Here is a 21,459-nt window from a genome sequence, read left to right as displayed (position 1 = left end):
ACCTGCCTCCTAGTTGGTCCCTTGGGCTCCAGCCTCACCTGGCATTATCTTTAATCTCACCATTGGAGCCTAGGGATTTTTCTGAATGCAAATCTGTGTCAGTGCTTCTCTGACCTGGCTCACAAGAACCTTTCCACTTGAACCCCACGCCTAAAAGACTCAGTGTTCCTCACAAAACACAGCGTGGCTGGCCTCTTCCAGTTACGGCAGAGTTATCTGCAATTGGACTTACCCTTCCACCATCAATAATTCTAAAACTAGACAAAACATACGAAATAACTGTTTTTAAGCATTAATTCATAGACAGCACAGGGCTGCCATCCTTAAAAGAGAAATGCATGAAGTGGGTTCCACATGCCCCTATTTTTCTGCCTAAGGGAAAATCTCCAAAACAGCTGTGTAGGAAAACGGAGCCTAAGAAGAGAGTTGACGTTTGCCAGACAGAGGAAAAAAAAAATTCTAACAGGCCTGAAATTTGCAAGGCGGAGCACACAGAGGGAAGAGACATCCACACGCAGAAAACATCCCAGAAATCCATGCAGCGCTGCCCTCGAAGTTCCAGGCCAAGTTCAAAGCTCCACGTGGACAGAGCAAGACTCCATGACACCTGCTAGGAGCACTGAGAGATGAACAGAAATTTCACAGGCAGTGCAGTGCTGGAAAGGCTTTAGATTTCTGACCCAGGCAGAATGGAGAGACATGGGTAAAAACCCTGGGCATTCTGCTGAGACCCAGAAAGGCCATTCTTTAGGTGTAATGACTGAATGAAAAGCCACCCCAACAATGTCAAAACCCAAGTCTCAGCCAACCTAAGATAATCCATCAGCCGATCAACTGCCTATCAGAACAAAACACAGAACACTCTCTAGAAGAATATATAACACAATCCAGAGTCCCTATATCATAGCATTCATAACATCCAGCAATGGATAAAAAAATAAAAAGACATGTGAAAAAGCAGGAGAATAGCATCCTTAATCCAAAAAAAAAAAAAAAGTTTAATAGAAGCAGACCCACAGATGCCATATGTTGGAATCATTACAAGTAAATTTAGAAACAGTTCAGGACTTTGTGAAAAATATAAACAAATTAGCAAAGAGGAGAAGTTCAGCAAAGAAGTGGAATTTTTTTTAAGCACTTAAAATTGTAGAGCAGAAGAATATAATACCTGAAATGCTGATCAATTCCTGAAAAAAACAGGGGGAAAAGGTCTGCAGAACTGAAGACAGAGTCAATATCAATTACCCAAACTGAAACAGAGAAGGAAGAAAGGATTTTTAAAAATCAGAGCCTCAACAATTTGTGGAAGAAACTCAAGAGGCCTAACATACATGTAATTGGATCTCCAGAAAAGAGAAAATAAGTTTTTTTTTTAAGAAAAGAGAATGCAAAAGTGTTTCCAAAATGAATGAGGTATCAATCTTCAAATCCAAAAAGTTTTGAAAACCCCTAGCAGAATATATACAAAGTGAACACATAATTGTCAAATTGCTGAAAACCAAAGACAATGAGAAGATCTTGAAGGCTGCCAAACAGAAAAGACATAAAGGACAGTGAAAACGGTTGATTTCTCATCAGAAACAACGGGAGTCAGAAGACCACAGAATGACGTATTTAAAGTGTCAAAAGAAAAAAAAACTCCTCTCCTCTTTTTTAAGCCAGCCTTCCCTGACACCCCCAGTTTAGACCAAGCACCCCTCTTCTGTGCTTCTGCACAATGCTGGATTCCTGGGTCACAACGCTTGCTTAATTACTGCTCTCATATCACGATTGTGATCTCCCTGAGGACACAGACTATGTCTACTTTACCGTGTTTAATATTGCGCCCTTATCCTTTATCATGGTCCTCACATTAAGTGCTCAATGACTATTCTTTAATTGAATTTTTAAAAGGCTATATTTAACTTATAAAATGATGGCCTGTACCAATAAAATATCAAATGGGTTCAAGTGATCTAGGAGCATTAAATGTATAAGGTATAAAGTAATTTACTTAGTAGCTGTTCCTTATGGTTAATGAATGCCTCTGTGATTTTCATTGATCATGAAGACACCTTTTTAGGAGCTTACAAAAGATAACAACTTTGAGAGTATAGTCAAGGTAAACTATCCTATGGATATAGTAAAACATTAAAGGCTAAGGTATTTCACATAGACTTAGATATAACTTCTTTAGAGCTATTCGCCTTAAAAGGCAGAGACAACTTAGGAAACATTTTTAGCAATGCTGTTTTAAAAACTAAAACCCATCATGGGGGAGGGTACAGCCCACTGGCAGAGTGCATGCCTAGCATGCACGAGGTCCTGGGTTCAATCCCCAGTACCTCCATTAAAAAAAATTTAAATAGATAAGTAAACCTAATCACCTCCTCCCACAAAAAAAAAAAAAAAAGAAAGAAAGAAAGAATTAAGTACATAAAACCTATCATTAGAGGGGGAGGGTATAGCTCAAATGGAAGAGCACATGCTTGTCATGCACAAGGTCCTGGGTTCAATTCTCCAAAAATTAAACACACCTAATTACCTCCCCACCTCTGCCAAAATAAAACAAATAATACAATAATAAATAAATTGAAGACTTTTAAAAAACCTATCATTAACAATATTTGGCCATAGGGTATAGAACTGCAATAACAAGGCTGGAAAGATACAGAGAGACAAGGAAAGAAATTGCAAGGTGGCCTTACGGCAGTAGGTTGGAGCTGCTGGCCACATCAGCTCAGTTGGCCTAGACCTGAGGCCCCTGCTGTCCGTGTAAATTCCAATGCTCTTAAAACATAACAGATACTCAATACTAGAGACCTCAACGGCACAGAGAGCATCCACCGGCTGATGCGCAATAAACGACAGTGTCGGGTCATGCGCATGCAGCATCCTGTACGGAGCTCCTTCTCTCCTCAAGGGGTATCTCAGGAACCCCGACTGGAATCCCACACACAGCTGCTCGCTGCAGATGGCCATCCATTGGACGTTGGTTGGGGTCTGGAGCTCTCTGAATTTCCTGTGAGACATTTTCTGGCTCTGAAACAGTTCATAACAGAAGACTTGGCTTTTCCTAGCTACGCAGAGGCATGTATGAGCCCCCTGGCACACTGTTCCGGAAGTCATGGTCTGGCACCCTCTGGTTTCTGCCAGTTTGTGAACATCAGCCTTTTGTCCATCCAGAGCTGACATGGGAAACAGGTGCACGTGGCGACTTCGCCCCGAGATCACTGCAACCATCTGGCCATGGGGGATGAGCTCAATCTGATGAATCTTCTTCATGTCACCCACTCGAACAATTTCTACACAAATGAACAGATTTGTAAGTAGCGGTCAAATCCGAAATAATTTCTATTTATTTAATTCAGCTGTTCTCCAAGTTTTACCCAAAAGCAATTAAGAAAGATCCCAATATAGACTGGGATTTCAAAATGTAGAACAGATAAACAGGATTATACTGTGTAGCACAGGGAAATGTATACAAGATCTTCTAGTAGCTCACAGAGAAAAACAATGTGACAATGTATGTATGTTCATGTATAACTGAAAAATTGTGCTCTACACTGGAATTTGACGCAACATTGTAAAATGACTATACCTCAATAAAAAAGTTTAAAAAAAAGGTCCCAATAAAAATGATCTGATAAATTTTAATGTCATTAACTTGAGTAATTTCTCTACAAATAAGATGACAAGTCAACTTCAAATTAGCAATGTTTCCTTACTTTTTAAAATTTCCTTATTGAGGTATAATTGACATATAAAATTATACTAGTTTCAGATGTACAACATAATGATCCAATATTTGTATATATTGCCAGATGGTCACCACAATAAATCTAGTTAACATCCAACACCAGACATAACTACAATTTTTTTTCTGGTAATAAAAAATTTTAATATCTACTCTTTTGGCAAATTTGAAATATGAGATAAAGTATTATTAACTATAGTCACCTTGCTGTAGGTTACATACCCAGGATTCATTTATTTTTTTAACTGGAAGTTTGTACCTTTTAAACCCCTTCACCCATTTTGCCCACTACCCCCACCTCTGACAACCACCAATCTGTTCTCTGGATCCATGAACCTGTTTGTTTAGATTCCACATATTAGTGAGATCATATGGCATTTGTCTTTCTCTGTCTGATTTATTTCACTTAGTTTAACACCCTCAAGATCCAACTGTTTTGTCCCAAGTGGAAAGATTTCATTCTTTTCATGACTGACTAATATTCCATACACACACACACGCACACACACACCCCTTTATCTATTCATCCATCAGTAGACACGAAGGTTGTTTCCATACCTTTACTGTTACAAATAATACTGCAATGAACATGGGGGTGCAGATATCTTTCCCAGCTAGTGTTTTTTCAGAATAAAAATCCAGAAGTGGACTTGCTGGATCATATGGTAGTTCCTATTTTTAACTTTTTGAGGAACTTCCATACTGTTTTCCACCTGGCTGCTCCAATATAGATTCCCACCAACAGTGCACTAGGGTTCGCCCTTCTCCACACCCTCACCAACATTTGTTGTTTCTTGGCTTTTGGATAACAGCCATTCTAACAGGTGTAAGGTGACATCTTATCATGGTTTGGATTTGCATTTCCCTGGCGATGCTGCGCACTTTTTCCTGTACCCGTTGGCCACCTGTACGTCTTCTTTGGCAAAATGTCTATTCAGATCCTCTGCCCACTTTTTAATCAGATTGCTTAGTTTTTCTGCTACTGAGTTGTATGAGTTCTTTATATATTTTGGAAATTAACCCCTTATCAGATATATGAGTTGCACACATTTTCTCCCATTCAGTAGACTAGCATTTCATTTCATTGATGGTTTCCTTTGCTGTACGGAAAAATGTTTTCCTATTTTTAAATTCTTTCCAATTATTACTCCAATAGATTTAAGTCCGGTTCTAATAAAATCACAGACATAAACTCAAAGGGTAGGTCTGAGAAGGATAAAAAAAGATACAAAGAGAAGGATAAGAGATCAAAAATCACATGGATTTTAAAACAGGTAATTATTCCAGAGATAATATGATTACCTTAATAATAAAGCACTAAACTTAGTCCTAAGATTCCAGAGAGCAAGATTCCAGATCTCTCAATGTCTGACAAATGGAAACATATTACTTCTTTGAGGAAAAAAGTCTTATTTTTTTCTGGCACTAAAATGATCCTTATTTACACAAATGTTTGTTGAGTGACTGCTATGTGCCAGGCACTGGTTAAGTGCATGGGAATCATTGCTGAACAAAATAGACAAGTCCCTGCTCTCATGCTGGCCCCTAGTGGACCTTCCACGGGCCTCCTCACCAGGACTGGGTCACCCACACAGCATGGGAGGCCTTCAATGGGGACCACAGCTAATGTCCTTCAAATGAGCATTCTTTTTTATCTCACCTACATCAGAATGCCGGACATCCAAGAGAAAAACAGCTATATTAGTATGCCTCCTCTTCATTTCATCTACACCCCCATTTCTCCCTCCAACAACCATGAGATCCTAACAAAAATAAACAAAACACAAACCAAGAACTCTGCTGTCTTCTCTCAGAAATAGCCAATTTCTGGCGTCCCTATTTGTGGTGTCAGCTTACTAACGGCGAGAAGGGGAATCAAGCAGAAATGTGTTATCTTTCATGCACCAACGTGAAGACCATAAACTAAGACCTCACAGTGCACGTGTTATAGGAAATCGCTTGTGAAGCTAATGCAGGCTCTGGGCGGGCTATAGATCTCTGAAAGCACGGAAGTCATCATTTGACTCGAATGCACATCAAACCAGACGTGGAAAATTTCTTTTACAGGAAAAAAGAAAAAAATCTGATATTATTATTATTATTATTATTATTATTATTATTATTATTATTATTATTATTATTATTATTATTATTAGAGTTTCAAGTTATTCCAGGTCAGTAAAGACTCTCCTTACCGTCTATGGTAACGTGGACAACAAACAGCCCTTCTTCATTTCCCAGAGCGATTCTTTTGCGATCTGTATTTGACACATAGATAAAAATGTCAAGGATTTTGGGGGGCAAGCATTAAGTGAAGTTAATAGGATACACTGGACAAATGTATCGATGTTAAAAAACTTTAGAAGACAAACTGAATACGTACATAGCAATATTACAGTGAAAAGAAACATAATAAGAATAATTAACTTGCGCTACGATTTTTCTTTCAGATTACAGAAGTAAGCGTAACAAAACATATTTCTCTCAATTAGAAAGATCATGATAAAGTAATCTTTATGGACACTCAAAAAAAGTATAATATTCAAGTAACGATATACTTTCAAATTTGCTATTAATAAGTGATGTTTCATGAATGAAAAACGTTCCTAAATGAATTTGTCGGTGACCTTGGCCTGAGCTGTCACAGCACAGGGTTGGGAGGTGTCAGAACATAGGGAGAGCGAAAACTTTAAGTGCAAAGGGAGCATTTACCGAGGGAAGGTTCTGAGTCCAAAGCACAGAATTACGTATATTAGCTCAAATCATCGCCACGACTGAAAAACTGGGATTATCTGCATTTAATACATGAAGTTTAGTAACCAGCTCCATGTCACCCAGGAGGAAATAGCTAAGTGGCCCTCACTGTCACCATTATCTGATGCAAAAGAAATGCTGCTTGAGAAATCCAACTGCTCTTGTTTATTGCTACAAAGTTCAACATTGACCTTAGCAATTCATTCACTGATTCACTTGTTTTTTTTTTTGCTTATTTACTGAGTACTGGGCGGGGGCATATGCAAGTCTCTGCCCCCCGGGTAGACAGTTCATAGTCACATTCATGGCCATGATCTTTATGTTTGGGGCCAGATGTGTTTGGGAGCTCAGAATTTTTCAGACAAGAAAGATACGACTGTAGATGAAAGAAACACCCTTTTAGGCAGGGCCTGGGAACCATCATATAATCAAATGCGCTTTTGCAGAGAATCCTACAAGTAGCCATGGGATGGAGGGGGAAGGACCACACCCCCACCCACCCCCCCACCCCCACCGCCGATGGCCTCATTCCATCAGGTTTTGCTGACAAGTGGGTTGTGAATAAAGTTAAGGGTTTCAGATTCCAATGTGGGGACTGTGGGGAGGGGTGCAAACCTAGCGGGATAAATGCTGTAAATCCGTACCTACGATTGCAGCTGTCTGGGTGGTTTTGATCAGGGGCAGACGGCGGTCACAAGCCTCTTTCAGAGCATAGACTGAGCGGTCTCGGGGATGGCTTTTCCTCAGCACCTCGTGCAGCTCACTCAGCGCTCCCACCCACTCACTCTTCTCATTCTCGCTGTCTGCTAATATTGCGACTGAATATCTGTCACTAGGCGCTGAGAGCTGGGAAGCTGTGACCTAGAACCATTTAAGGAAGAGCTAGGTTATAAGAAAGCAAACACGCTTTATGCCAGCCTGTTTAGCAGTTCTCATGAAACTCACCACTAGTAAATGACACTTCCAAGAATATCACCCTCTTCCTGGTTCTTAGCATAAGTGATGGGAGGAACGTGGAACCCAAGCCAAAAGCAAAATGTCAGAATCACCTCCACTTTGAGCCTCATAAAAATACCAGTGTTCCCCGACAACCTAAAATCTTAGACTTCATCAAATGAAAACAGTTACCATTTGTTGAATGCTTACTCTGTATGGACTGTATCCTGAGAGCTGACGCTGTACTGGGAACGGCTCTAAGAAATTTACATGTGTGTTAATGGATTGAGTCCTCACAGAAACCCCAGTGGGTAGGTAGATATCATTCATTCCCTTCATTTTATCAGTGAGAAGACGGGGGCACAGGGGGGTAGAGTGCAGGCGATCTGATACCACAGCCTCCACTCTGAGCCGCTCAGCTCTAACACACAGCTTTGCACCTAGAGACATGTCTGAATCGGCAACGTGTTTTGCCGTTGCAATCATCATAATCAATTGTGATATGATGAAAACGCTCAGGAGTTTTTTGTTTTTAAGTTAGAAATATTCAGAAATACCTATGATTTCCTGTCTGCTGCATGCTTGTAACCTACATCACTACTAGTAAATGGCAAATCAAATTTCAATTTAAAACTATATCATCAGGCTAGGAGAACTCTAAATTGATAGAGAAAACTGTCTTTGGGGGGAATACCCAGTGAGGAGCAGTGACATAATGAATTCCCACTCTGTAAGTCGCAGTTCTAACGGCCAGGTCTTTGTAAGCTCTCTTGGCGGTTGGGTGGGGTCTAAATAGACGTACATCCATGACTAAGGAACTGAGTATCCTCCTTTCTGGCCTTTGTCAACACACAAGACTCACAGGCTGACTGTAACCACGTGGGTTCACAAGAGGACAGCAGTCTTTCGCTTTCTCTGTCTCTTTCTTTAAGTGACATTCCAGAGTCGCTTTAATTTTCACTTTAGCCCATTTTTTTTAAGAGATTGCAAAACTATATCCTTCCCCGACTTTTCCACTTTGTTCTTGGTTTGAATCGGAAATATGACTTCAAAATGTTGCCTCAGAGGGAACTTATTTTACAAATGCCTCTAGTTTTAGAAACGGCACATTCATGCCACTGCGGGTCCATGAATGGTCAGCTGTGTCCGTCTGCCTGGGACGTATGTCATCTCTCTTTCCCTGTTACTGTTTTTTCCCCTCTTTTTTCACCACCCATCCCGCTTTGTAAGCTTCTAGTGTTTTCAGCTCTGAATCTGAGCTCTGTCCTGCTACCTCAGTGTAGAATGAATGGACACCCTCAGGAACATTTGCATTTTAAGTCTTCAATTTAACTGTAGGATGAAAAGACCGTAACACATGCAAAAAGCTATTATTTATAGTATTTTTGAATAAGGGGATAGAGTTCTTGTGGCAAGTGGGAGGGAGGTGGAAATGATCCCACGGCTCTTTTAAAACCTCAGCCTCCAGTGACCTTCAGCAGCCCAAGGAGCCTTGACCCCTGTGGACAGGCAAGGAAGGGGTGAAACAAAACATTATAAGGAGGCCAACAGAAGCATGCAGGCTTACTTTAAACATACGAGGCATTTCCCTTCTCTTTACGGGAATAAAATCTGAGGGCCAGACTGAACTGACAGAAAATGCTCCGTCCCTGAAGGAAAAACAAGATACTGGGCGTGAGCAGAATCACCTGAAAATGAGTAAATGATACATTAACATAATCCTCGATTTTAATCTCCCTGATTTTTATTCTTTTCGGTAGTAACTGACAGTGATCAAAACACTGTAGCCGCGGGACCCGGCCCACTGAACGTGATCAGAAAACCCTCGTGGTTAACCCTGACTCACAGTTCCCGTGGGAACGGGGATACGGGCACCTGTCTGACCCCAAAGCCACAAGAATATGGGCCATGTGCCCTCAGGTCAGCTCATTTGTATATTTTTTAAATGTTGCTGAAATATACTTGACACATAATAAGCTATGCATATTTAAAGTGGACAATTAGATGAGTCCTGACTTATGGGTGCTCCTGTGAAACCGTCACCACGGGGGAGACAATGAAACAGTCCATCACCCTTGAAAGTTCCCTGGTACAGCTTTGTAACCATTGCCGTCCCTCCCTCCTGGGCACTCCTCCCTCCTCCCCCACACTGATCTGCTTCCTGTCACTCCAGATTCGTTTGCATTTTCCAGTATTTTCTAGAAATGGAAACAGACAATATGTGCTCTTTTTGTCTGGCTTTTTCTCATCATAATAATAATGAGGTCCATATGTGTTGCCACACGGATGAAAACTTCATTTCTTTTTGTTGACGAGCAACATCTCACAGCCACAATGTATCCATTTGCCCGTGAATGGACATTGGGGTTGTTTCAAGTTTGGGGCTCTGCTATGAATGTTCATGCACCTCTGTATGGACATAAGCTTTCTTTGGGGGAAATACTAGGAGTAGAATGACTAGATCATATATTAGGTGTGTGGTTAACTTTTTAGGAAACTGCCAAGCTTTCATCCAAAGTGGTTAAATGACTTACAAAGCAATGTTTGAGAGATCCAGGTCCTCCATCTGCTGCCAACATTTGAAACAGTCTTTTTAATTTTAGCCTTTCGTATCTATTGATCAAGTATCTTGCAAATTTACTGAATTCATTTATTCGTTCTGACAGCTTTTTCTGTAGGTTGCACAGATACTTCTGCACAGATGTTCATTCTGCCTATGAATAATTTTGCTTCCTTCTTTACAACCAGGATGTATTTTATTTCTTTCTCTTCCCTATCCTGGATCTCCAGTACAATGTTTAATAAGCGTGGTGAGACCAAACATCATTGTCTTGTTCCTGATCTTAGTGAGAAGGCACTGAGTCTTTTGCCACTAATTGTGATGTTCGCTGTGGGGTTTTCATAGACGCCCTTCATCAGGATGAGGACGCTTTCTTCTAAGTGTGTATCAAGAATAAATACCTGATTTTGCCAAATGTGTTTATTGTATCTACTGACAGGATCTTTTTCCTTTATTGATATGGTAAAATATATTGATTTTTGAACATTAAACCAGCCTTCCCAACACACACCACACTGGCTCCAGATGCCGTATAATTTTTACATAATATTGGATTCTTTTTGCTCACGTTTCGTAGTCTTCCTCACATGCATGTGCTGATCAGTGATCTGCTGAATCCTTGAGCCAGATCCTCTGTAGATCTGTGCAGAGCTAGGGCGCTCCCAGTGAAAATTCACTTCCCCAAGGGGCACTTACGGAAAACAATTAAGTGCAAGCATTTTAACGGCACAGCTGCCGAGGAGGTGTTTAACAGTTGGCAAAAATAGATCAACCAAAAATATTAGAAGGAAAGGATAGAAACTGAGATATCTACAGGGGCTTGGCAGTGCAGAAAATTATGAACTTAGCATAAAGTTAAATGACAACACTATTTAAAGAAAATATCAGAAAGCATTTTTATTCCCAATTTTTTTTTTTGGATAAAATAATATTCTCCCTTTCAAAGCTTACCTTAAGTCAATCACATGACTTGCTACAACACTGGGTTTTGAGCCTTTTTCTTCATCCACATGATACAGGAAGAGTTTGAAGTCACAAACTACAGCCAGTGCCCTCTGCCATCCTTTTTTCATTCCTGCTTTCTTTGGGATCTTTAGTTTTTAGTTTGCAAAAAAACAAACAAAGGCAATCCAAGTCGAAACATCAAATACTATGCAATGATTATATATAAAACTCAAATAATTATACTATGTTATAAATCTGCCACTTTTCCTTGTTAAAGGTGGGAACAGAACTAGATCGCATAAATGAAATTTTTAAAACAAAGGCAATCCCTTTGAGGACTGGATGATTCTTGCGTTGTGAAAAGAAGATTAATACCATTTCACTGAACACTAGCAGTTCATTCACAGTCACAGCTTTGCCGTGACGTAACATTAAATTCAAATTTGGTAGCCTCAGATTCAACTCAGATTTTAAGTATTTCTCAAGAAGATTCTCTCACCCCCAGTCTCATAATTTATGACTGCTGGCTGGAAGTCAAAGGTACATCGCTAACAGGGATTTCAGCCATTGTTCATCGCAAGGTGGGGTCTAAACAGAAAACTTGGGGACATGTGGAAATATCCTCTTGGGGACAGCTAAACTTTGCTCTGAAATCATCTTCTTAGGATGGAAGAAATATTTTCAATTGTATATAATTATTACTGTACAACACAGCATAAATCTTTCTGACAAGTGTTGTGCACACATTGTGAAAAGATTCATATGAGCCCAAAACATTGACACTTACCCAGACGTGGCCTTCATAGGCTGTTCCCGTGCCTTTCTGTGGGTCTAGACAGAAGGTGCCTTTCTTCTGATGCAAAGGCACTGGACAAGTTCTTGGAGCTTTTTCTGCACAGGTTGTGTGACATGAGAACCCACATACTTTTTGGAGGAAATAAAAGAGAGGTAACTGTGAGGATACAATGGTCTGATTCCCTCGACTCCCACTGCCATTCCGTCTACTCTTGTAGAGGCCAAAATGCTAAAAACTACATTTCCTGGACTCCCTTGGAACTAAGTTTTGGACCTTAGAAGCTCCGCTCAGAAGACGGCTTTCTATGAGATGCTGAGCTGGGTCATGCCGGGTGGTGCTGGAGGCACCACATCCATCTTACTGGCTGGGTCTTGACAGAGGGAGTGTGAAGCCACGGCTGCAGTGGTGGCTTCCAGATTTGGTGCGCACATTCTCAGTTCTGCAGCAGCAGGGTCCTTCCTGGCCCTGGCAGAAGTTGCAGGTTCTGGGGTCTGCAGCGGTGGTGGCCGTGGGCCATCTTTATGCACCAGCAGGGGCAGCAGCCGTCCCAGGCTCAGCAGAGGCTGAGAGATGCTCCCGTGAGTTCAGCTCAGAGCCTGGCTCCGCTGCCCTCGGAGGAGTGTGTGAGCACATGACTCCTCATTTTACATCCCATTTTGTTCAATGTTTTAGGATGTGTTCGCAGTTAAGGCACCTCTGACTGTCACAGTGCTGAGTGCAGGACAGTTGTCTTGCTCAGCGCTGTGCATCCCAGAGTGAGCATTTGACAGGACTCACTGAGGAAACCAACACGTGCAGAATCGGCTCCCTCGGGTGAGGAACGAGGTGTCTGTGCGGCACAGGGATCCACTGTTAGACATTTGCAAAAATATAGTGCTTTCCTTCAGCAATATTCACCATAATAAATTAAACGAGTCAAGTAAAAGGATGACAAAGGACAGCATTCCGTTTTCCTGTCACGTGGGCCAGTGGATGTGGTCCTCAAACTCTCCCAGTGCCACAGAAAACAAAATGTATCTAAATACATTTTCCCAGGGAGTGGGGCCCTGCCTGCAGGCTACACAGCACACCTCCTGGGGGCGCTGTTCACACAGGCTGCGAGGGCAGGAGGCTCTCTGGAGTTGCCCAGTGCAGAGATCCCCCCAAAGTCTACCCACAACTACAGGTCCAGTCTTTCTGATACGAAACACATTCAGAGAGATTTTTTAGAGAAGTGATCAGGACACTGTGATGCTTCTATAGTTCCCAGAGAGCACATTTCTGCTTAGTCATTTAGTGCAATGGGCTGGATGTTTGGATTCCCTCAAAACTGGTATTTTGCAATGCTAACTCCTGCACCCCGCCCTGCCCCACCCCACCATGTGACGGTACGAGAAGGTGAGGCCTCTGGGAGGGGATTAGGTCCTGAGGGTGGAGCCCTCGTGACTGGGATTAGCGCCCTTAGAAAAGAGACCCCTTGGAGCTCCCTACCCCTCCCCCTTCCACCAGGTGCAGCCTGGAGGGGGCTCCTCTCCAGAACCCAGCCGTACGGGCGCCCAGATCTCAGACCCCCAGCCTGTGAGGAATGCAGGTCTGTGTCTAGAAGCCACCCAGCCTACGTGCTTGGTTACAGCAGCTGCCTAAAGCACCGAGCTGAGTGAGAACACTTAGGTGTGGGTGCCACGGCTCCAAGCGCACACAGCCCCTCCTCGGGTCTTACCGTCACAGGAGCAGCCCTGCCTTACCAAACCCACCATCAGAGATGTGCACTGGTGGCACTTGGTAGGGGCCGTGAAGGATGTGAGGAAAAACCGGTGGGTCTTATTCTACAAAACAAAGAGACCAAACATGCGTTGATGGTAAATAACACTCATAGATGCAGTAAACGATTTTATGATAACTGCGGGAAAGGGGATGAGAGAGGAGAAATTGGGGAGTTTGAGATTTGCAAATGTTAACCACTGAATATAAAAATAGATTAAAAAAATCCTTCTCTATAGCACAGGGAACTATATTCAAAATCTTCTTCTTTAATGAAAAAGAATATGAAAGCAAATACATGTCTATACATGCATGGCTGGGACACTGTGCTGTGCACCAGAAACGGACACATTGTAACTGACTGTACTTCAAAAAGTAAACAAATAAATAACATTGAAAAGGTGATTCTGGTGATTCCTTCAACCCATCCTGCCCAAAATACCATTTTATATGTATATGCAAGAAAAGCAGCTCCCTCCTTTCTCACCAGCACTTAGGATGCTTGCCTCTAATCACTTCCTAACTGGAAAATACTGATTAAGTGATCCCAAAATTACCAAGAAGAGAAAGGGGAGGAGAAGGAGGAGGAGGAGAATTATTTAGAGGTGATCAAATGTTCATTAATACTATTTGGAACCAAATAAATATAGCCTGGGCTTTATATGGGCTGATATACCCTGACATTAAAATATTGTAGATTGATAAATTCTTCAAATGATTTCTTAACAACAAATGGAGTCAGAATTGCCTGTGTTACATATTTTTATTGAAGAGGGGTAACAAAAATAATACGGTTTCTATCCCTTCTTTAGAAAGAAAGAATAATTTCAAAATGTGCTTTCTAGAGCACATGATGTGTTTCACTTTCTACTATCAATAAAATAAATCCTGTTCCCCAGGGACTGGAACACTCCTGTGAAGCAGGCTGTATTGTACCTTCGAGACAGAAGGCACCCTCAAATTTCTAACTGGAACCCTGACAGCTAAAACTCCAGGTGTCTTCCCAGAATTGTCAACAAGTGGGCAATCCACTATGGGTTTTCTATTTCTGTACCATGCCTCTCTGACCTGAAATTATTGTTGTCATAAATGAGCAATATGTAAACTGTAACAAAATCTGGTTCTTCCAAATACAAGTTGGTAAATTTTCTCCCCTTCTTCGTGTCTCTGTTTCCTCATCTGTAAAACAGACTGACTGCAGTCCCTGCTGTGGACACTGTGTGTGCACGGGAGCGACTTGCTCTCATTCAGATCCTCAGTTTACTCCCCTGTTTTCAGCACTGCACATCACCCCTTCCTCCGGAAGGACTTAGTGTTGCTAGTCCTCGAATCCTTGTAGGCTTCTGAGATGCTAAGTGTTTTGTGGCTTTTTGGCAAGCCCTCTCTAAGCACTTGACATTCAGATTTCCCAGCCCTCCTAACCCCTCACTCAGCCTCTTCCACCTTCCAAAATTATGTAACTTACTTTTCTTTTTATCGGTTTAGAGGATTTCATTAGAAAGTATGCATTTTTGAGTCTGCTATGTTTAACCAGAAGTCTCCAAGAGGCAAGCAAGGAAGGAAGGAAGGAAAGGAGGGAAGAAGGGAGGGAGGGGTGGGTTGAAGATGAAAACCAACTTATTCTCGGTTTTCAAGGACCTGCTAAGTTTGGAACTTAATCAAGTACCTTTGCTGGAAAGAGGATTCTATTGTGACAGTCTCTTCTCTTTATTGTTGGGGTGTGAACTGGAAGGTGAGCAGAATCTGTAATCTGAATCAAGGAGATAAAAATAAATGTAGGCAAGCAGTCCATATCACCAAAATTATAAGAATTAAATTATTTCTCAAGTAAGACAAAAGAATTATACGTGTTAGACAAAAACACAGGAAAGCTAAAATTCTCACAGTGCTGAATATACACTTTAAGTAATTCAAATATAAGCCTTCCATTTCTACAAACAAAATATATGTTTAGTTCATATACTTTATTTCAACTTGGCTATTTTAAAATGTGTGTCATCACATGCAGACTACATTAAAAGAAGAACATTGATCATAAACATATTTGAAGAATACTTTTAATGAGTAGGTATGTGATTAGAATCTTCAAAAGACTTTTGGACTACTTGTCTTATAAATGTAGAAAGGATTTGTGACCGTAAGTATGTAGAAATATACTAAAATTAATTATAGGGGGTTCATTAAGGTTTTGCAAACACTAATAATCTAAAAATATGCTTGGGTAATTTAGATGACATTTTTAAATTAGACTTCAAAATCATAAAATTTAGCTGTCTATATGAAATACAATTTTTCTTTCCTAGGGAATTATAGAAAATATATTCTGAAATGGAAAGAATCAGGTGCTCACAAATGTTGCTGGGGGTAAAGTATTACACAATACACAGCCCTTTCAGATTGGCATCAATCACTTAGTGATATGCGTTTAAGACTCTTCCATGTCTTTTCGTGTCTTCAAAACTCATTTCTTTTTATCATTGAGTAATATTCCATTGTCTCGATGTTGTACCGCAGTTTATTTATCCATTCACCTACTGAAGGACATCTTGGTTGCGCCCAAGTTTTGGCAATTATGAATAAAGTTGCTATATATGGACAGAATTTTGTGTGGAGATCAGTTTTCATTTCATTTGGGTAAATATCAAGGTGCGTGATTGCCGGCTGTGTGGGAAATCACTAAACTGTGTTCCAAAGTGGCTGTACCATTTTGCATTCCCACCACTGTGTTCTTTTGCTATAATGGTCACATGGGGACAGTTGGTGAATCTTGAAGGGGTCTGAGGATTAGATGACAGTAATGTATCAATGTTACTGATGATGGTTATAGTGTGTGTGTGTGTGTGTGTGTGTGTATATATGTATATATATATATGATGATGTAGGTGAACATTCTTATTTGTAAGAAGTACAAGAGAAAGCATTATTCAAGGTGATGGAAAATCAAGTGGCAACTTTCAAATAGTCCAGGAAAAGTAATTTTATACTGTGCTTGAAATATCTCTGTAAAATTTATGATTGTTTCAAAAAAATTAAATAACTCAGTTGGCAAAATCTTACATTGACAATATGCATTTCTACTAGCCAATAGCTAACAAATTCTCCCATGTGTATATAGGCAAGCAGGTCCCAACAGGCTCATTATAATAGAGAAATTATAATGTGGAAAAAATGCATTAATTCATCAAAAGGAGCATGGTTATGTGAACCTAAGTATATTTATACAGTGGAATACTACACAGCAGTTAAAAATGAATGAATGGTCTTGACATGAATAAACAGTGTGAAAAAAATAAGTTGTAAAGCAATAGGGATAATATTTGTGTATTTAATGCTTTGTATTTTAAGCAAACCAAGCAATCCTGTGAGCTTGAAGGATACTTGCCTAAGATGCAAAGTATGAAAAGGTGGACAAGAAGAATGCACACCAGGTCAGAAACAAAAATGACAACTGTTTTGCTAAATTTGTGTGTAGTAGGTATTTAGGTTTGTGGTAGACTATTTCTTATACCTTCCTGTGTGATGGAAATGAAAATTTTTAAATTAATATTAAAATTTGAAAACAATAAGATAAAATAAAGTTATCAAAATGTTAGAGGCTCTGGGCAGAATTTGAAAACAAGGTCTGGCCTGGCTATAAACCACACTGAAGTTTTCCAAACCAAATTGCATACCCTCGTGAGAACTCTCTGCCCGTCCCGAGGATTCCAAAGTGGGCAACAAAGCTTGCGCGCCCAGATGAATCATGGTGAGTGAGATGCAAAGAAGGAAGGGAAGAGCATCTTTGAAGAGGGAGAATACGGTCTGGGTGACACTAAACCCTTTGACCTCTGGAGGAAATATTTCCTTTTGCAGAGTGTCACGCCCTCTGATTAACATGAAGGGCCAATGAAGAGTTATTTCATGTACCATTATGTAGGAGGTATGAAGTTACCTCTAATTTTAATAAGTGCAGTCACAAATGTATTTTAATATCTTACTAATTGTATCTAATACCAGCCTTGATGTTATGATGATTACGTAAAATGTTCCTGTGACAGCATGACTCTTTAATATTAACTGAAGCAATGTAAATAGCAAGGGAGTTGTCCTTGCCAGACCACGTCCCCTCGTGCTTTGCACCGCAGGTTTTACTGACCATTCCAGAATTCACTGAAATGTGCTCTCTGCTCTTTTAAACCCTCACTTCATCGCAGGAGCCCATCATTAAGTTCTTTGCTCAAGAATTTGGTAGAATTTTGTCTTCTTTCACTAAGTTTCAGGAACAGTTTTCTCATTTGAGTTTCAAATCTTGCTGTGTTATTAGGTAAACCCAATACTCTCTACAGACTGTTCCTGAACTAAACGATACATTCGCTTAGGAGAGAAACGGCACTATTTCTGATAGGAGTCATTCTCGCTTTGCAGGTGGAAAGTTCGAAGGCAAAACTACCCCACGGAGGCACCTTAACCGGGTCGGCTTCGTCTCCACTGTGTGAGGACGGAGATGTGGACCCGGAACCGATGTAAAACTTGATCTTTAGATCCTGTTCAAATACGTTCTCCACTGGATCAGCCTAGAAAAACAAGTTTGGGGAAACAAAAATTCAAGCCATCACTGCATAGAATTCAGGACTCTCGATGGAAGTCATGAACATTACCGTGTTTCTCAATGATGGGTGGCAAAACTGTAATTTTAGGATTTTTGTTAGAAGAATGTCAACATGCAAGACAGTGGCCACGACACTACAGAAGCAGGTGCAGCTGCTCCTGCCTGCACCTCTGAGCGATTCACTTCAGCACGTGCTGTTTCTCATTCATCACTCCATCCTGTGTGGAATACCGTGGAGACAGGAGGACGGGGGCAGGGCACAGCCATTAAAAGAATGGCAAAGCTGTTGAGGAAATGGGATGGAATAATTTGTTCTTCAAAAGCATTTTTAATTTCTTGGCCTTTTGCATTTCCATATAAATTGCAAATTCCATGAAAAAAAAAATCAGTATTTTTATTGAGATTATATTGAATCTTGATATATTGTATCAAATCTTCAATCTTGATGGAATCTTGATTGAACTGATATACTATCAGTTAAGGGAGAATTAATACATTTATAATATTGAGCCTTTCATCTGGAATTTGAGTGTTATTCCCTATTTAATTTAGGCCTTTTCAAATGTCCCTCTTTAAATTTTATAATATTTCTTCCTAGAGAATTCATTTAGCTATTGTTAGTTTTATTTCTAAATACTTGATTTGTTATGCTATTGTAAATGGTGTTGTGTTTAAAAAGGTAATTACCTACTATTTCTTCTTGGCATATATAAATGCATTTGGTTACAGTTCATTGACATGATATATATTTATTTCTATGTATTGACATTGTAGTCAATGTATTTTGTATATACGATATACTCTGTATACTGATTTTTGTGTATTGACATAATAGTCAAGCACCTTGCTAAACTCTGTTAATTCTAATAATTATTTGAAAAGGCCCTCCATTTCATCTTGAAGAATAGAAATAGTCATAGTAGGCCTATTTGTCTTGTTCGTAGACATAAAAATGGGGAATTTTCAGCATTTCACCATTAATTACACTGTTTGCCATGGATTTTGTCTCCAGTACCCTCCATCAGATTAAGAAAGTTCTATTTCCGGCTTGGGAAGAGGGGCTTTGCTTTTGGTTTTGTATCATAAAAGGCTTTTGAATTTTATCAGATGTTCTCATGCTTTTATTGAAGTTATATGGTTTTTATTTTTTAATCTGTTAGTATGTTATACGGATTCATTTTCTAAAGGCAAACTTCACATATCTGGGATCATAACCAAACTGGCCATGCTGTATTATATTTTTTATATACAACTGGGTTCCATTTAGCAACGTTTTTTTTCCCCACAGTTTTTCCTATTATCTTTTATTTCAACCTAATCCTATTAAATATCACAAAAGAGAAATAACAAATATAAACTCCATCTAAACGCACTACGATGTATTTAAACATATCTTCCAACCAGCAAAAATAAAAACAAAACTCTCGATTTTTCCTGTGTTTTTCAAACCTATAAAATAGTAAATGTCATTTCAGTTTACCTTCCAGTACATTAAAATAATAATGGTACAAGAAAAATAATAATAATGATGTTACAAGAGAATAAAGCACTGGAACTGGATAAAAAGTTTAAATTTACGGTAAAATCCTTGGAAAACAGATTTCGATCTTGAGATGGAAGGGTCCCCTCTAGAGACAGAAGTATTACGTCGCCCATTCACTTGTTGGTCTAGTCCGTGGTACCATGATGCAGATTAAACTGATCAAACTACCCAGGCCACGCTGATTTTGAATCAACAGCTGTGGTCACTGCTGAGCAAGATGGATTTGCTCACTAGCCCCATTCTGTGCTTCCATAACCCACAGGCTAGACTCAGGAACCAAAGGCCAAACTCTTGATTAGCGGTACTAGGAGTTAAACTAGACCCCGCCATGGTCAACTTTTCAAAGCGGTTAAATAAAAATAAGCATTCAGATTAAGTCAGATCAACAAATAACAAGTAAAACTCAAGATCAGTGCCACAATCTGTAACAAACTGAGTAACAAACATGTATACCACTGAGAATTATTTTTCCTATTAAGGCAAGTTTTTTCTTATAAATTATTTTATGTTTATAGTTTAAAAATGTAATTTCTAACCATGCTTAATCTATAGCAAATCTCAGTTATGAGGGGAGTCAGCGCATAATTTAAAAAAGACATTTGTCTGCATTTTTAAACTCTTTTTACTCTTCCTGTGTCTATTTCCAGAGCTGTTTCTTGGTGGGCGTAAACAAGAGCATATCCAGGGAACTGGTAAAATAGTCTATTTCAGAGCACACAGGAATTGAGACATTTTCCCCTCACTTTACCTTCCTTGCCTGTTCTTCACCAGCAGGACTATTCAAAAGGTAAATATAATTTACAACTTGACAGACAAGGAAATGGAGGCATTAAAGGGTATTTAATTTAAGGGCTTCTTGTAAACATTCTGGGAGACAGTGACGAAGCATCAGGGTTAGAGAAGTCCCACGTAGGAGGTTCATCTGGATATTCAGAAAAAGCACTACAAAAAATATGTTAATGGCAATAAAAATACTGCCCCAGAAATTTGCCTATTATTAAAAAAGAAATCAGCCTTATAAAATGTGAAGACCCTTGCTGTATTATAAAATTCTATAAATTGCAAGTTTTTAAAAACTTCTGATGAGATAAAGGACTGTGGCATTTTTAGTGTTGGAGGAACGAATCCAAGTTCTCTGGAATCTCAAAACACAAAATGCCAAAAGTTACCACGGTGGGATCCCACTGGCAGGATAGCCAGAAGAGCGTGACCAAATGGTTACAAAGGAATCTGCTCTACGACTTCAGAAGCTTCTCAGACACACGGTGCTAAGAAAATTCTTTGGTATCTCATCATGTCCAGAAGGCAAAGAGTTATATCAGAAACTACTTTCCTAGGGTAAAGTTTTGCTTTTGAACCCTTTGGTAATGCTACTTTATCTGAAAATCTTGGTGATTAAATTTCTAAAAATGTGACCCTACCTTTTCGGTGTTTTTTGTTTGTTTGTTTGTTTTTTGTTTTTTTTTCTTTAGGAGGTACAGCAGTTCGAGAAGTTTTGAAGAGATTGGTATAAAATCAGAATTCAGGTCCCTCCTGAGTATTTGGCAACAACACACCAATCCCGGAGCTTTTGGGAAGTCAAGACGTGTGTTTCATCTGCCGCCTACAGCCATATTCATTCACCATAAATTTTGGCCAGCAAGAATGCTTACGGTGAGTGGCTGGGTCTCAGTGGCCTGGTCAAGACTGCTGTGTGGGTACACAGAAGGATTTGACAGGATTGATCTGACCATGGAAGAACTTCCAGCAGCTTACACAGGCTAGCTCCATAAACTCTATCACAAGGAACTGCCAGACGATTACAAAACTGTGACAGGAATGTGTTAAATTCATATTTATAAGTAGTGGACATTTGGATTAA

The 21,459-nt window shown here is 39.9% G+C and overlaps 1 protein-coding gene across 1 annotated transcript in view; it reads right to left on the bottom strand.

The window, feature by feature from the left end:
* LOC116149902 (serine/threonine-protein kinase MRCK alpha-like) overlaps nt 1-21,459 on the bottom strand; it is a 38,218-nt gene that overhangs the window by 5,477 nt on the left and 11,282 nt on the right. Inside the window, exons 6-14 of the mRNA XM_064482542.1 lie at nt 17,910-18,020; nt 15,134-15,217; nt 13,427-13,532; nt 11,719-11,855; nt 10,938-11,077; nt 8,994-9,075; nt 7,135-7,351; nt 5,932-5,994; nt 2,688-3,284 (exon numbers count right to left, since the gene is read on the bottom strand). Of these exons, the coding sequence (XP_064338612.1) occupies nt 2,688-3,284; nt 5,932-5,994; nt 7,135-7,351; nt 8,994-9,075; nt 10,938-11,077; nt 11,719-11,855; nt 13,427-13,532; nt 15,134-15,217; nt 17,910-18,020 (1,537 nt within the window). The remainder of the gene's footprint in view (nt 1-2,687; nt 3,285-5,931; nt 5,995-7,134; nt 7,352-8,993; nt 9,076-10,937; nt 11,078-11,718; nt 11,856-13,426; nt 13,533-15,133; nt 15,218-17,909; nt 18,021-21,459) is intronic.

The sequence above is a fragment of the Camelus dromedarius genome, chromosome 36, assembly GCF_036321535.1.
Source record: "Camelus dromedarius isolate mCamDro1 chromosome 36, mCamDro1.pat, whole genome shotgun sequence".
NCBI classification, from domain to species: Eukaryota; Metazoa; Chordata; class Mammalia; order Artiodactyla; family Camelidae; genus Camelus; species Camelus dromedarius.
Note: the sequence above shows the minus strand (reverse complement) of the source record. Positions and strands in the feature narration are given on the sequence as shown.